Source organism: Sander lucioperca, chromosome 19 (genome assembly GCF_008315115.2).
Source record: "Sander lucioperca isolate FBNREF2018 chromosome 19, SLUC_FBN_1.2, whole genome shotgun sequence".
NCBI lineage: Eukaryota > Metazoa > Chordata > Actinopteri > Perciformes > Percidae > Sander > Sander lucioperca.
The window spans coordinates 24,329,292-24,344,699 of NC_050191.1; the positions used below are offsets into that span (position 1 = coordinate 24,329,292).

General features: G+C 41.1%; 1 protein-coding gene and 1 long non-coding RNA gene across 4 annotated transcripts in view; one reads left to right on the forward strand and one right to left on the reverse strand.

The window, feature by feature from the left end:
- Positions 1-15,408, forward strand: part of evlb (Enah/Vasp-like b) — a 50,972-nt gene that overhangs the window by 27,695 nt on the left and 7,869 nt on the right. For all 3 annotated transcript variants that reach the window (XM_035995725.1, XM_035995724.1, XM_031310513.2), the window contains exons 2-4: positions 7,279-7,447; positions 7,773-7,950; positions 15,033-15,099. In XM_035995725.1, the coding sequence (XP_035851618.1) occupies positions 7,279-7,447; positions 7,773-7,950; positions 15,033-15,099 (414 nt within the window). The remainder of the gene's footprint in view (positions 1-7,278; positions 7,448-7,772; positions 7,951-15,032; positions 15,100-15,408) is intronic.
- LOC116057935 lies at positions 4,454-14,867 on the reverse strand. Its single transcript, XR_004106908.2, has 3 exons — positions 14,857-14,867; positions 8,629-8,634; positions 4,454-4,629 (listed from the first exon to the last, which is right to left on the reverse strand). It is a non-coding gene; the product is annotated as an uncharacterized LOC116057935 (long non-coding RNA).

Here is a 15,408-nt window from a genome sequence, read left to right on the forward strand (position 1 = left end):
TACGAGACAATGAACTGAGTAAGAGTAAACTTGCCTCTTATTAAGCTCACATTTTGAGCTTAAAACCACAAAATATATCCCAAAATGTATAGTTGGAAACAGCATCACCAGTAAGAATACCAGCCTCTTTAGCTCTTAAGTTTCATGGTGCTCAAAATGTAGGGGATTTTCACATCCTTTCTGAAATCACTTTTATATCCTCTTGGAGGTGCTATGGAGAATTGAGGACAACTAACTAGAAAAGCCCAAACATTACAGTATCAGATAACAGTTACAGTATCAGATAACAGTTACAGTATCATATACCAGTCAGTATCACTGCTGGTTTCTACCACAACCTTTGCACTGCACTCTGACTTTTGGCAAAAGGCCACAGTTTACTTGCCGCAGAAATAATTGAATCTAGATTAGAAGATTTTCACTTGCAGGTTGGAGGAGATTGGTCAAAATAATTTCCTAATTATGTCCTTCATGCTTACATCCACCGGTCCCTGGATTGAGTTTTCGTCACCACTTAATGCTTTGGTTGCCGTTGCAGTCTTCATTCACCCAAAGTGGAGTGTAGAGATGAACAATATGAATCTGTGTGCATGCACAAATTTGCATGCAGCCACGTGTGTGTCTGGCCTTCTATTTCGGGCACATCCTTCTTTGTTGTTAGCGCACCGCTGCCTTGAGCGCGGAGGCGCGGAGGCCTCAGAAAGTGGAGCAGCACAATAGCTTTGATGTTGTGATGTCTGCAGGGTGGTGTAAGAGCTGCTGTGTGGACGACGACTGAGTCGCATACAAGGCCCTCTGACAGCACAGATTAGTGTAACAGACAGGCCAGGCCAGACACACACACACACACACACACACACACACACACACACACACACACACACATTGACAGGAGTTCACACACAGAGTAGCATAAATGTTAATGAGAGAATAGAGTGACAGTAATACACTGTTCTCCATTATGTTACAGTTACCAAACTGACTCAGATCTACTGATATTACTAAGAGTTGACTTCCTTGCTAACTAGTCTCACATTGCCAGACCTTCCTCCACAGTGCTGTGGAGGAGGGTCTGGCGAGTCCACATAGCCATCCGGTATGGGAGACGAATGTGCTCTGGTTTATTGGCATTTCTTTAAACCAATCATAATCCTCTTGGGCGGCGCTAAGCGCCGCACGGAGCAACGGCGCCCCTGCAAAATAGCCTCAGGAAGGAACTTGTTTTGGTGGAACATGTACGTTCAAAAGTTGTTTTATTCGTGCCTTAGAAAACTCAGATTGGACAGATAGTCTAGGTAGCTGTCTGGATTTACCCTGTAGAGATCTGAGGAACAGTTAACCATAGTCCTCATAATAAATCTACCGGAGTTTAGAATTCCAACACAAAGAAAGTGGAAGGTAACGGACATCTGGCCGAAATGAAAGACATCTGGCGGAATTTCCGGCGGCACCTGAACAATCGCGGAAGTGGAACATCATGGAGTTAGACTACTTGCTAACCGACTCGCTCTCTGGCTGGTGTTGATTCATAGAAACACACAGAATAATGAATGAAAACTGTTCAGAAAGTCAAACATTGACTCTCAGTTCCAATGAAATTCCAAATAGATAAGTAATTCATGTGTCCCAGATGGGAAACCAATTTACACAACAGCAATAAATTATGTGTAAATGTGAGAATTTCCTCCTATACTCGGTTTTAAAATTCCATTACCAAGAAGTAATTGTGCTAAATTTAAATTCCACCTCCTTCTTTGGCAATTCATAAGCAGAAGAGAGGATGAAAGTGCTAATTATGTTTCATGCTTCAGGTTTTTTTATGTGTACATTTCTCTCTCCTCTGCATGCGTATGTGTTTTTTTCTAACTGGGTTTCCTCTGTGAGTCAAAAGCGTATCCCACTCCTTTGACAGCTCATGGTTGTGCTGTTCATCTTGGATCAGAGGAGTGACGTTAGCAGAGTAAATTTAGTGCAGGCCCACAGGAAGTGTGGCAGCAGAAATAGAGAGGGGAACGAAACACTTTGACGATTTGAAGCTGCTGGCAAGAGTGAACCAGCGGTTGGCATGACTGCTCCAGGTGTGAGCACACTGTTCTATTCCCATCAGTGATAAAGGAACTGCTGAAACACTTTTGAAATGCTTGCATCTGACCTGTGTACTGTTGACTTTAGGGAGGTGTGAAAAATGTGTTTTTATTTTGTGTGTGTGAGAGGAGAAATGAGAAAAACCAACATTGGTGGAAGGAGTTTGGGGGAAAGAGGCATCCCATTAACCCTGCAATGACCTGAGACTCAAAGGAGAACAACTTAATGGGGCTGATGCGTGTGTGTGTGTGTGTGTGTGTGTGCGTGCGTGAGAAAGGAGAGGAAATAGAAAAAAAGGGGGCATTTGAGCAATAATTATTCTTTTTAACCCTGCAAACATGAATTATTCATCAACACTGCTCCATGTGTTTATCATTACAGACCCTCATTAATGAACTTAAACAGACACACTGGCCTATTAACATACTAACAGGTTTAATGCTGAGAATCCAATGCAAAAACATATTAATAATGATGGTATAATATTATTTTGCCTTAAAGTCATTTAAGCTACAAATCAGAGTGCGCAGGTCACTCTGGGATGCTTGCGGAAAGGGCTGGACTGAGTTTCTGCATGTGCTGCTTGAAGACAACATGTACACAATACCTAGCATGGCTTTCTCTCAGTGCAGTAATCTCTCTATGCACTGTCATGGTTATGTTGCAACTTTTAAAGTCATTGAGGGATGAAATTAGATATTATATGTAGCTGGATTTAAATCATTTTTCAAACAGTTTCATTGTTATGAATATAAGAGCCTAGCCAAAATGTGCAGCATCATTTAAAATGTGTTTTTTTTTTTTTTATAAGTAAGGACAGCGCTTTACTGTAACAGTTAGTGAGCACCTCTTTTTTTACTTCTTGCTTTATGATTGGACCATTTCTGTGGAAGTGATTCTGACGATTCCTGAGCAGCTTTCTGAGATTTCACTGTCTGTCCCTGTCAGCTCGAATTTGCTGTAGCACTGACTTGAACAGGCCAAGGGAGATGGCGTTGTGTGTGTGTGTGTGTGTGTGTGTGTGTGTGTGTGTGTGTGTGTGTGTGTGTGTGTGTGTGTGTCCTATCAAGGTACATTCAGAAGCATCTGATTTATTTATGTCCTGCGCGGCAATTGTTAATTTTTCAACGGGTGTGTCGTGGAGTGATCTACACTACATACTTCCTGCATTTGTGTGCATGTGCATGTATGAGTGTGTATCTATGTGTGTGTGTGCGTCCCATAATTGTCAGTCAGAAAAACTTGTTTTCTTGTCGCCTCAGCTCCTTCAAAGCTTCTCTCTCTCTCTCTCTCTCTCTCTCTCTCTTTTCCCTCCACCACTCCATCTCTTTCTCCCTGTCTCCTCAATTTTTCCTGCTCGAGTCTCTTTTAGCACAAGAATCTCATTTATTCATGCTTCTGGGCCTCCGATGCCATTTCCAGCTAGTTGCCAAGAACTCATTTTTAAAAATTAACAGAGTCGACAAGTTAAAGAAAATAAATTAAACACATCGTTGCCCTGCTGCCACTCGGGCTAATTTCAGGTGTGTGCACATCAAAACCACTTATGCAAAATAACTTGTGTGTGGAGAGTAAGACTTAACCTGGGAGAAATGTATGTAACTCCAGCTTAAAATGCATGCGGCAGGGTATTATATGGAGCTTTTTTTTCTTTTGTTGTGTTATTTGAATGGACTCTGGTTCTACAAGTTTCAGCTGCTTCCTACTGCTCTCCTTTCAGTATGCTTTGAAGTGAAAGAGAAGGACGGCTAGAATTATTTTCTTTATCCTAATGTTAGCCTGGTGCTTTCTTTTCATGAATACTTATCTTCAGAAATGTGTGCAAAAGTCAGGCACATAGCTTGCAGAGAGCATTCCTTATCCTGTAGCTTTCAGTGGGCGATGCTACCTAGGCATTATGAAGTCATTTCTATCCCAGAATCCCAGAGTCCTTCTTTTCACAGTGGGATGACAAAATCAAAATATCAGTGCATTCAAATCTCACTCCCTCTTAAAAGAATAGTTTGATGTATGTAAGTATGGAGCTAGAGCTTAGTGGCGATTAGCAGGAAAAACAGTTGCCTGGCTCTATTCAAAGGAAAATACGCCCAACAGCACCTCTAAGCTCACTAATTAACACGACACTAGGACCATGCCACAACAATATGTCATTTAAAGTTGTAATGAATGGGTGGTTATAGAATGTTGAGATCATAGGAGTGGATTTAGATTGGGGTAAGATTGAAGAAGAGAAGTCGTCTGGTAGGTTGGTCCGAAAGGATGAACTGTAGACCGAGTGGAGTGAGACTCAGGCGTCGGGGTTCCGTATCAGGTGCTTTCACCCGAGCAGATTTCAGACCCCCTGGGCGGTACCTAGAATGAGAAATGAGAGAGGTATGCCCAGGTTGAGTAGGAAGGGATGAGGGAAACAGGGATGGAATGGAAATGTATTTATTTGAAACAGGGACAATGCACAAATAAACATGTACTACACAAACTTGTAATACAAGAGAATATGTCTTGGGCCAGTTTATAGTAACACTTGCTAATTTCCACCTGTAGTCCCTGGGCAGGTATGAAAATTATAAAAAAATAACAATTTTAAAAAGAAATTTAACAGGAATATAGATGACCTGGTGACCATAGTGATTAAAAACAAGCAGTCTAGCAAAACAACAGGAGCGCAAACAGCCCACTCACTCTCTCTCTCCCCCCTCCCCAGCACACACTCTCAGACAGAAGCAGCAACTTAGGCACATTTGAGTACAATCCAACTCTAGACACAGATACACACACACAGACACACACACACACACACACACACACACTCACATATACAGTATCTTATAGATGTGTGCAAACTTGCTTACTCAACAACCAACTATTTGTTAGGCATGAGAAAGTGTGGGAATTTGTATATAAGATATATTCAGTGGGAAGGGCATTCCACTGCCTCATGGCCACACATGAGAAAGAGGAACTCCCAAATTGGGTTTTACGTTGTGGATGAAGGAATGAGGTAAGGGGAAGGTTGAGGTATCGAAGGGAGATGGTGGGTGGGTCGAGAAGTCGGAGACAAACAGTACTGAGCGGGTTGGTTTGGAATATAAAGGCTTATCGGTGATTAGAGGTGTGGTTGAGGCGTGGCCCTGCTCCCGAACCTAAGTTAATTCATTAAATTAATTTATTAAAATGTTTGTTTAATCTGTGCGTAGACAGAAATGTAACGAGAGTCCACAGCCGTGCTATAGCACCTATGTGACTTGGGCACAGTGCCTTCGTGAGTGGTATCAATCTCAAGGCAAGTAAGCATATTCCCAAATGTCAAACTATTCCTTCTACAGTATAATGTCTCGTAAACATCATCCTTGAAATTGTGTATGGTGCACGACTGTCTCTGTGCTGCATCCACACACTGCTCTACAAGCCAAGACTTTCCCTCGTCCTCTTTTCTCTCTCCTTCTCTTCTCTGACGCAGCTCTTTCACTCGGCCTCAGGGGTCGATCCACTAATTTTGGCTTGGCAAAGAGGCAAAGACACAGATGGGACTCTTCTTGTTAATCTCATTTGCAAGTCAAAAACTGTTTTTTTTCATTCCTTCCCTGTGTTTTTCCACCTTGATCTTCTCTTTTTCTCTTTCCTCTCCACTCTGTAGCACACTGCAGCACAAGCCTTTTTTTCTGGCATGCATTGTAAAAATACACATGGAGAAGGTCATGAAACACCGGTCTCGTACTGAAGTCTCTTTCTGTGTGTGTGTGTGTGTGTGTGTGTGTGTGTGTGTGTGTGTGTGTTACAATGAGAGAAAGTGTAGAGAGAAGGAGTGTCAGTGGGCTGTGATGAACACAGTCAGATGGGAGAGCAGGCAGACTCAACACTGGAGGCTATACACACACACACACACACACACACACACACACACACACACAAACATTACGATTGCCTCTCACTAAGGACATCAACAGATGCTTGACAAGCGCTTGATTACATTTGGATTAGACTATTAGTGTAACACAGGATTAGGAGACTGAGTTGTTGCCTTGTTCACTGTAATGATCTCACTTACATCCTCAGACAAATACCCAGCAGTCACTACTGTTAAAGGAATATTTAACCCTAAAACACTTTTTAAAATGATGACCAACCTTGTTTTTCTATTCTGTTTTGTTGACTGGTATACTTTCTATTTCATGTACAAAACTGCCCAAATTCAGACAAAAAGCAGAGAGTATGTCCACACTGGATTATACTGAACTTTATTAGACTGAGCAGGCAACATTTCTTTTTTTTTAAGACTCGTCTGAACTAGTATCTAAACTACTCATCTAAACTAGTGTCTATCTTATCCCCCTTTAACAAATCCTTTTAAACCTCTATAGCTCCTGTGTTTTCTGGGGACCCCCTTTTTCAGGTGTAAGAAGATGTGACCACTTCAACAAGATCAAGATTGATTCTTTCTACTGAGATTGTTTTATTTGAATAATAATAGTAAAATTGTCCACTCGTACAATAAACAAAAGTTAAAAAAAACTAATATTTTTTAATTAATTTAATATTTTTTTCAGATATGCTATTGTTTTTATTTTCTTGTGACTTGTCAGATGTATCCCGACCCCCAGTTTGGGAAACAGGGGTTTAGTTGTTGCTGTATGTGTTGCAGCACTTTTGGCTTTTTTCCTTTACGGAACCTGTACCTGACATAAACATAGGATGTTAATACAAGTATCCATCTGTATCTCAAATTCAGACAAAGTTACATCACAAAAATGTTCAGCTGTCTGAAACAATCATAATATTGCACTGACATAAAAAAAAATCACAGAATGTGATATTCATCACAGAAGGAATACCATAATAATAGTTCTCTATAAACAGTAACCTTATAAATGCAGCCACAAGTCATGTCACTGATGCTTTCTAATACACATAACATGCAGCTACTGTAAATGCCCACTCTTCTCTGAGGTGTAAATTGCAAACTGACTTTAAGAAAGATGTGGCAGGTTGATAAAAAAGGGCACATCAAGAAGTCAGTAACTCGTGGAATATGGTGAACATTTAATAAGTGATGATATCACATAGCTTAAGAATGGCCGCGGGTGGATTTTTCCTTAAATCAATTGTTTCTTAAGTGAACATTGATTCACTGTTGAACTGATAATTTCTGCACATAATTAACTGGCCCTCATCTCTGTCTTTCTCTTTCACTCCCAGTGAGCAGAGTATCTGCCAGGCGCGGGCCTCGGTCATGGTCTACGATGACACCAGTAAGAAGTGGGTGCCTATCAAGCCTGGACAGCAGGGATTCAGCCGCATCAACATCTACCATAACACTGCCAACAACACCTTCAGAGTGGTGGGCGTCAAACTGCAGGACCAGCAGGTAACGCACAGGAGATGACGACATACCGATGTGGAGTTAATTTCAGCCATTTAGTCACTAGAGAGCGAGAGAAAAAGAGAGAGAGAGAGAGAGAGAGAGAGAGAGAGAGAATGCATCGTGCTGTGGGAGGATTGCAACATGCAGAGCATTCAGGCTAATTTGGATTGTGGTTGTGAGTTTTCTTCTGAAGTAAAGACAAAATAGCTGTTGTCACTAAAGGAAAGTTTAATTTGGGAGAAAATAGTAGCAGCTTATGTTGGTCAAAGTGTTTGCAGTGTTTCTTTGATAACACACTCCTACTACACCTCTTCCTCCTCGCTCACAGGTGGTTATCAACTACTCCATAGTGAAGGGCCTCAAGTACAACCAGGCCACCCCGACCTTCCACCAGTGGCGGGACGCCAGGCAGGTCTATGGCCTCAACTTCGCCAGCAAGGAGGAGGCCACAACCTTCTCCAACGCCATGCTCTTTGCTCTTAACGTCCTCAGCGCTCAGGATGGAGGTGTGTTTCCCTTCAGTGTATCACAACAACAGTTTGTACACAAGTGAGCACACATTGAATAAGCTAAAAGGGACAGTTCACCCACAAAATCAAAAATATCTATTTTTCCTTTTACCTGTAGTGTTATTTTTCACTCTAGATTGTTTTGGTGTGAGTTGCCCAGTGTTGGAGTTAATGGCCGTAGAGATGTCTGCCTTCTCTCCAATATAATGGAACTAGATGGCACTTAACAGCAATGTCTCTTTCCAGAAATCATGACCCGGTTACTTAAGATAACCCACAGACCTAGTTGTGAGCAGTTTCATGTAGGAAACATTTTTTTTCTCCCCAACTACCGCCAATCGCATCACCGCGCAGAAGGAAGCGTATTATTGGATGAGAGGGTCGTGGTCATGACAGCGTGAGTTTTTCAAATGTATTTTTGGTGCTTTGAGCACCACAAGCCATCTAGTTCCATTATATTGGAGAAAAAGCAGACATCTCTACAGACGATGTCTCCAACACTGGGCAAATCACACCAGAACAATCTGGACTTATAATGAATACATATAATATAAAAGGCACTACAGGTAAAAGGACAAATATGTATTTTTATTTTTTTTGGTGAACTGTTCCTTTAAGGAGCCTATTATGGATGGTTTCCTTATTTTAGGAAGAGGTCATACATGTATTACCTACCTGATGCTCAGCTTCCCATCTAGAAAATCAGATTGAATGTATAGGCTTGTAATGCTCACATGTGCCCAACTCAAAAAGCAGATTTAACTTGTGTGACCAACCATGGCAAACACAGCTTGGGAAAAGTTCATGTCAGCAGATTAAATACTTGTCATTATCTCGATGGTTATTTTGTGTGCAGATGAATTGGCCTGTATCACACCACACTTATATTGTAGGTGCAGTAGTCTGTAAAGCCAGCCAAATATTAATATTGTGCATATCAATAATGCATAAGAAATTCAGAGTGCAGCAGGAAGCCATTGATGGACTCACAGTGATTAAGAATGTTGGTGTGATGTCCCACAACTTGTCTCACACTCTAGCTAACAGTTTCCTAACTCCCTCTGCCATGCGGGGCATCTGTTTTAAGTTTGTCATCACCAAATAGATTTTTGAAAATCATATTCTAGTAATAACACAAAGCAATTGAGGTTATACATCTTTGTCGATAAAATTAAGATTGTACTTTAAGTGTGTGTTACTGAAACAAACAGTCGGTGGCAAAACTACTCATACTAATGTTTACAGGAGGAAGAGCAGTGCACACATGAAAGCTCAGCCGGCCTTCTACAACTGTGATCTACTGTACCATCAACTCAGTTATTAGTATGTGATATATTACACTCTAAAGACTCTGCAAACCCACACAGGTGTTTTCACTTTATCAGTCTGATTAGACCTCTGCTTCAGTTAAAGTGGGGCGAAACTATGCTGGGATTACATTAAACTTCACCAACCAATAATAATGATAAATTGGTCGCTTTTCCCTCCAAAACTCGCCGGATGGTTAGAGAGATGTCAGTCAAGCCCAGTCTTTACATGCCCCCACAAGGAGTCTAATCAAGAAAAATAAGTGACACACCTGTGTGGGTGAACTACTGCTGCGTTCCAGACACAGTTTTTAGCCCGTAAGTTATGACTTCAAGTCGCGACTCACGACTTGGTAGCATTCCAGGCAAAGTCACGACAAACCCTTTTGCGGCTCTGGTCTGATGATCTTTGTGTCAGCAAGCCAAGCTCTGCCAAGTCGGTTTAGTTACGTGTATGTACAGCAGATTTGTGCGTCTGATGATAAAAATAATGACATTTGGCACACCGTCAAAGCTGGCTAGCTAAACATTGTGCCGTTGGCAGGGTTCAGGTTAGGCTACCTAACGTTAACGTTAGCTAGCGGCTACCTAACGTTGATGTTAGTAAGGATAGTAAGTTATGGGTTTGACTGCCGTTCCAGGGCACTTTCACGTGTAGAAGGTTGTGAAAACACGGGTTACGGGTTGCCTGGAACACAGCATACGTATGTAGGGCCTTTAAAGTGTTCATTTTAACACCTAGGCTGAATCACACTTCCCTTAAATTGCATCCTCGGCTCCTCCACCTGGTTCCCTTCCTCGCGTCTTAGTCCGTCCCACCGAGGAAGAAAGGGAGAGATGGAGGAAATCATGCAAGGAGAGAGAAAATGAGGAAATGTGTTTTAGAAGGATGAGACGTCCTTTCCTCTGAAAGGTCTGTTAATTTGTCAGCTGTATGGGTAGAGTTAGCAACGGCTTTCAGCTGCCGGGCTTCCGGGAAGGCTGCTCTTGTGTATCCTCGGTCATAGCTCCTCCTCGATCCCTCCTCGATCCTCGATCCTTGATCCTTGATCCTCGGGGGCAGGAATAAGAGCTTTGAGGCAGCCTTCACGAAGGAGGGCCAGAACAACTTCCAGTTCAACCAAGGAGCGAGGAGATATCAAATAAGAGAAGTAAGAGTCCCCTCTACTGGGAAATTAAGTCATGACACGGCATCCTCAGTAAATGATAACTGAATCCAGATGCTGAACCAATCACATGTATCTACATTCTTTAATCTGCTTTTTTTTAAAAAAAAAAAAAAAAAAAACACAGGTGTAATTAATAGCATTAATAATGGCTGTGTTACGTTGTGTATGCTGCTCACTGGTATGGCTTCCTGGGACACATCAGTAACGAGCCATCGTTAATGTTATTAGTTCCACCTGTGTTTTTCCTGCTACAAGTCGAAATGTGTAGAAAAAAAGTCTATTTAAAGACTTCTTGCAGTGGTCAATGCACACAAACGACAGGCAATCTTATAATTCGTGTGTATACATATGAGGTTATGGAAAAGCAAGACAGATAAATATAAATTGGGGAGTGATAGAATGAAAGACGGAGAGACAGAGTGCGTATCACAGCTTGCCAGTCATTACTCGTGCAGCAGCAGCAGTGTGTCTCCCCCTGCAGTCCCCTCTAGCTTCTTAATTTAATGAGTCATTGAGAAGCCCTCCCTTGGGTCCCGTGCTAGAGAGCAGATCTTTTCATCTGCCTAATAACATGGGATGGGGAACAAAGAGGCTCGAGTGACGGCAGCCAAACACAAGTGCACAAATACACAAGAGGAGGATACACACACTTGACAGATAGACAGACTGATAGCCCAAGCTCGCACACACACACACACACACACACACACACACACACACACACACACACACACACACACTGCAGAAAACACATGAATAGCAACTTTCATAGCCATGTGTGTGTGTGTGCGTGTATGTTTGAGTAAGAGAGAGAGATAGAGGCAATTAATGCATGTTTTTGTCGCTCATCAGATTTTTAGCACATCTGTGTGCTCAAAGTGATTTTATAAGACACATTCACACCTTGTAAAGCAAAGATCAAAATGTTGTGTGATTCCCTCCACTCAAAACAGGTATGCCTGCCCCCTCTAGTGGTAAGAAGGTCAAAACCTAACCTTTTGCCATGTCTATTTCCATACTGAGTTAGTCAGAAAGACACTTTCTGTCACCCATAGAAATATTTTATTTCTATGCTGTCACCTGTACAGTAAGTGTGAAAAGATCAGAGGTAAGGGTTAATTCTGCTCCAGGGCTGAAATAATGAGCAGATTTTTTTCATTAAGTCATTAATCAAGTAAATATACCAAAATAAGTGCTGATAACAGCTTTACAAAGGTAAAGAATAGCTCTCTGTTTTGTATTTCACATCTTTCATTGAATATAAGGACAGTTTTGGCTGTAAATGAGGTTAAGTAGCCAATTTTAAGACATATATTTGTGTTTTAGCAATTTAGAAAGAAGAAAAAGAAACTAAAGATTAAGATTTTTTATATCTCATTGGACGATCTGTATGTACAAGGCTCATTCTGAAGCAGAGATGCATGTTGATCAGCTCGCTGTAATATTTGTGTGTGTGTGAGTGGCATTAGGCAGCGCAGCCTACAGACAAACCCGACCTTTTGAAACCTTAACCAGAGATGCTCGCTGCGCTGCTGCTGCTGCCTGGAGGTGTGGGTTACAAGAAGATGACAGATGATACTGTGGCTGGGATGGGAGGAGGGGAGAAAGGCAGGCAGGTGAGGAGAGAGAGATAGATGTAGGTGATGGAGGGGGAGGAAGGGCATCTAAAGGCGAGAGATGGTCAGCGGGGAGTGGGTCTGTCAGTGCCTCTGTGTCTGCTACAGCCGGTTCCTCTTCTTCAGCATGTCATGTATGTACTAAAGCTCTGTGTGTCTGAACTTCTGTATGGCAATTCGTATTTCAAGTTTGTGTGTTTGTGTTCATATCATATAAAGGTTGTGGTGTCCATTGCTACAAGTGTGTGACTCATTGTTGCCGTCAGCCGGTATTATAACTTCATAGGGGAGGCCAAAGACAAATGATGTAAATCAACTTTTCCTTTTTCTGTCCTGTATTATTGCTACAGTGTTCTAAAAGCATTTTGTGTTAAAATGTTTAAAAACTTGAGTAAAAGTAAGAACGGGCCCATTTTAAAGTTATTGAGCCACCAGAGTAGAAAGAGCATTGCTTCTCTGTTCTTTATGGCTTTCAAAAGACTAAGAGGAGAGAGTTCAGAGCTTTATTTTAGATGAAAAAATAAAGGGCACAACATTTCTTATTCTTATTTAGACAACAGCATTCATTCTGTAATAGAAGTGATTTCAACTGTAATAACAGACACTAGTTGAGTAAAAGTGAATTTCCTGACTCAAAAAAGAATACATGTAAACAGTTCTCTCACTGGTGAAGCAACAATGCAACATAAGCAACAGTTGGACCTTGGTCTTGTGTTAGAGCAACACCAGTGTTGAATCCTGTAGTTGATGTTGAACTGTATTTGTGTGGACATTAGTTCACTTCTGCAACAATTTGTCAGTTAATTGATCACCAGGAATGAGTAATTTATCAAGCAGAAATACCATTTCAAATGCAACAGATGAAAAGTGCAATGCCACTCTTATGTCTGTCTGTTAAATATGAAGCTAAAGCTAGGAGACAGTTAGCTTAGCTTAGCACAAAGACTGGAAGCATCTAGGCTGGCTCCACACGCACCTTAAGTGTAAAAAAGTGTAGCTTTACATGTACTATTATTAAGATTACTATTACAGTGAGACTCTTGTAATCACAATGAGGTTGCCAGGCAACCAGCAGAGACTCCAGACCCAAGAAACAACCCATTGTATGTGGTTGTTAATGGGGACATCTCTTAAAGTAAAGTTTAGAAAATGTTATGCTGTTTCAGTCCTGATTTAAAAAAAATAAAAGACATGAATTATTATATAGATTAATCCAAAAAGCATTACAGTAGGCCCTGAGTGAAACAAAGTTGTAATTTGTGTGTGTGTGTGTGTGTGTGTGTGTGTGTGTATGTATATATATATATATATATATATATATATATATGGGATGAGGTACCTGATAGTAGGAGTGAGTCAGGTCTTTTGTCGTCCTGTGTTATTTTGGGGTTTCTGTTATTTGATCAATGGCGGCCATCAGCACTATCGGCTCGCCAAGAGTCACTTCCATTAGAATATGTGAGCAGTGGAGAAGATCGTCAGTGAGTATTGACCCTGAAAAGGGCCTGACTGTGTAGAGCTGTGAAACTGTTAGGGACACTGTTAATTAGAAAGACGGGGTCAGGGTCTTTGGAAGCAACCCAAATGAGGGGCACTATTGTTTATGGGTTTTTTTGTACACATCGACAACAAGAAATCATAAATCAACAAAATAAAAGTCCTTACACCGCAACGTTTGTCCTCTCCTCCCATAACTTAAAAAAGACTTCATCCCATTTCTCAATTTTAAAAATAGGCCGGTGCTAAAGTTATTCTCAGGAGGAACAATGAAGATTAATATTGTGCCAGGGGAGTTCAGTGATGAGAAAGGTTTCATTGAAAACTGATGATTCACTCAGATTTGATTGTAATCCTCGAGTTGACGTCCTTTTGTCCTCATCTTATCATGTCTTCAATTAATTACATTCTCTATCTGGCTCTCCATCTGCAGATCTCACTTACGGTGTTAAACGGATTACATCCAAGTGCCTTGTAGCTCACATCATAAGCAAGAGAGGGAGCTACTAGAAAGAGTCACAAATGTTTGATATTGAGCCTTTTCCAGTCATAAACTGACTTCATGTCTTGTAACACAACATTTTTCAAGCTGATTTTGATGAGAGAAGCAGGGATGAACCATTTTTGAGCTTTTATAGTATATTTTTAAGTTTAATTTTTTTTTTTTATCTAAAGGGTATGTGAACAAATGCTCAAAATCTCTCTTGTCTGTGAACTTTGACCCCAAGAGTAGATGTTACAGAAACCGCAGTGTGTTTTGTCAATGACTCGGCAACCGCAGGCGACAAAATTTCCTCTGTTCTTAATTTAGGGCCAACTGCATGAGAGAGCAGCTCAAACACACTCCAGACATCGCTCTGGTTTTACTTTTCATAACACTTAACCCACTGGCAAGTTGCATTTCATCACAGAATAATACTCATGGGTCTCTGCCTGACTTCTGTGTGTGCTTGTGTGTGTGTGTGTGTGTGTGTGTGTGTGTGTGTGTGTGTGTGTGTGTGTGTGTGTGTGTGTGTGTGTGTGTGTGTGTGAGATGGGTATATTGTTCTCAGATAGTATTGAGAATTAAATGGAGCATCATGTATCCCTAATAGCACATAGTGGGTAACAATAGTAAACAGCACATGAGCAGCAGGGCCAAGCAGCTCTCTCTTATGTGCGCACACACACACACACACACACACACACACACACACTTTGTATTATGTTCTGCTTATCTCCAACTGTACAAGTAAAGTGGATGAATCACTTAACGTTCATTTACCTAGAGTGAGGGATTAATATGCTTTTCATTGCACATTACTCAGTCATTACAGAAGAAAGAGGACATCATGATTAACTGCTGTTTCATTCCCTGTCATTTGGTGGTTAATTGTCTTGTCTGGCACTAATTTCAATTAACATTACACTGCTCGTAACGGATTATAAAGGTCAACTTCCCTTTATCTGAGTTTCTTTTTCTTTCTCCCTGCTCTCATTTGCGTCTTTAGGTCCAGCTGTCCAGCGCCAAGCCCAGAATGGACCAACTTCAGATGAGATGGAAGTTCAGAGAGCGAGGTAAAGTTTCTGAATTGAAAACTGTGCAATGGTTTAACAATATTTAAAAAATATTTAAACTTGGCTTTAAATCTGAAGTACTTCTCTGTAACATTAACTTCTATTAACTGATTTTTGGACACAACAAGCTGTAAACACAACAATGATATGGTGAACTTGTTAGTTAGTCGCTAGTAATTTACACATCCAGCAGATACGGAGCAACATTAGCATTTATTTGAAGCTGTGTTTGTATTTACCTGGTGAAGTCCAATAGTCACTCTCTTTTTAGCTTTGTTTTTGGTCTCCATCAACTTCTGAAGGAAGTAT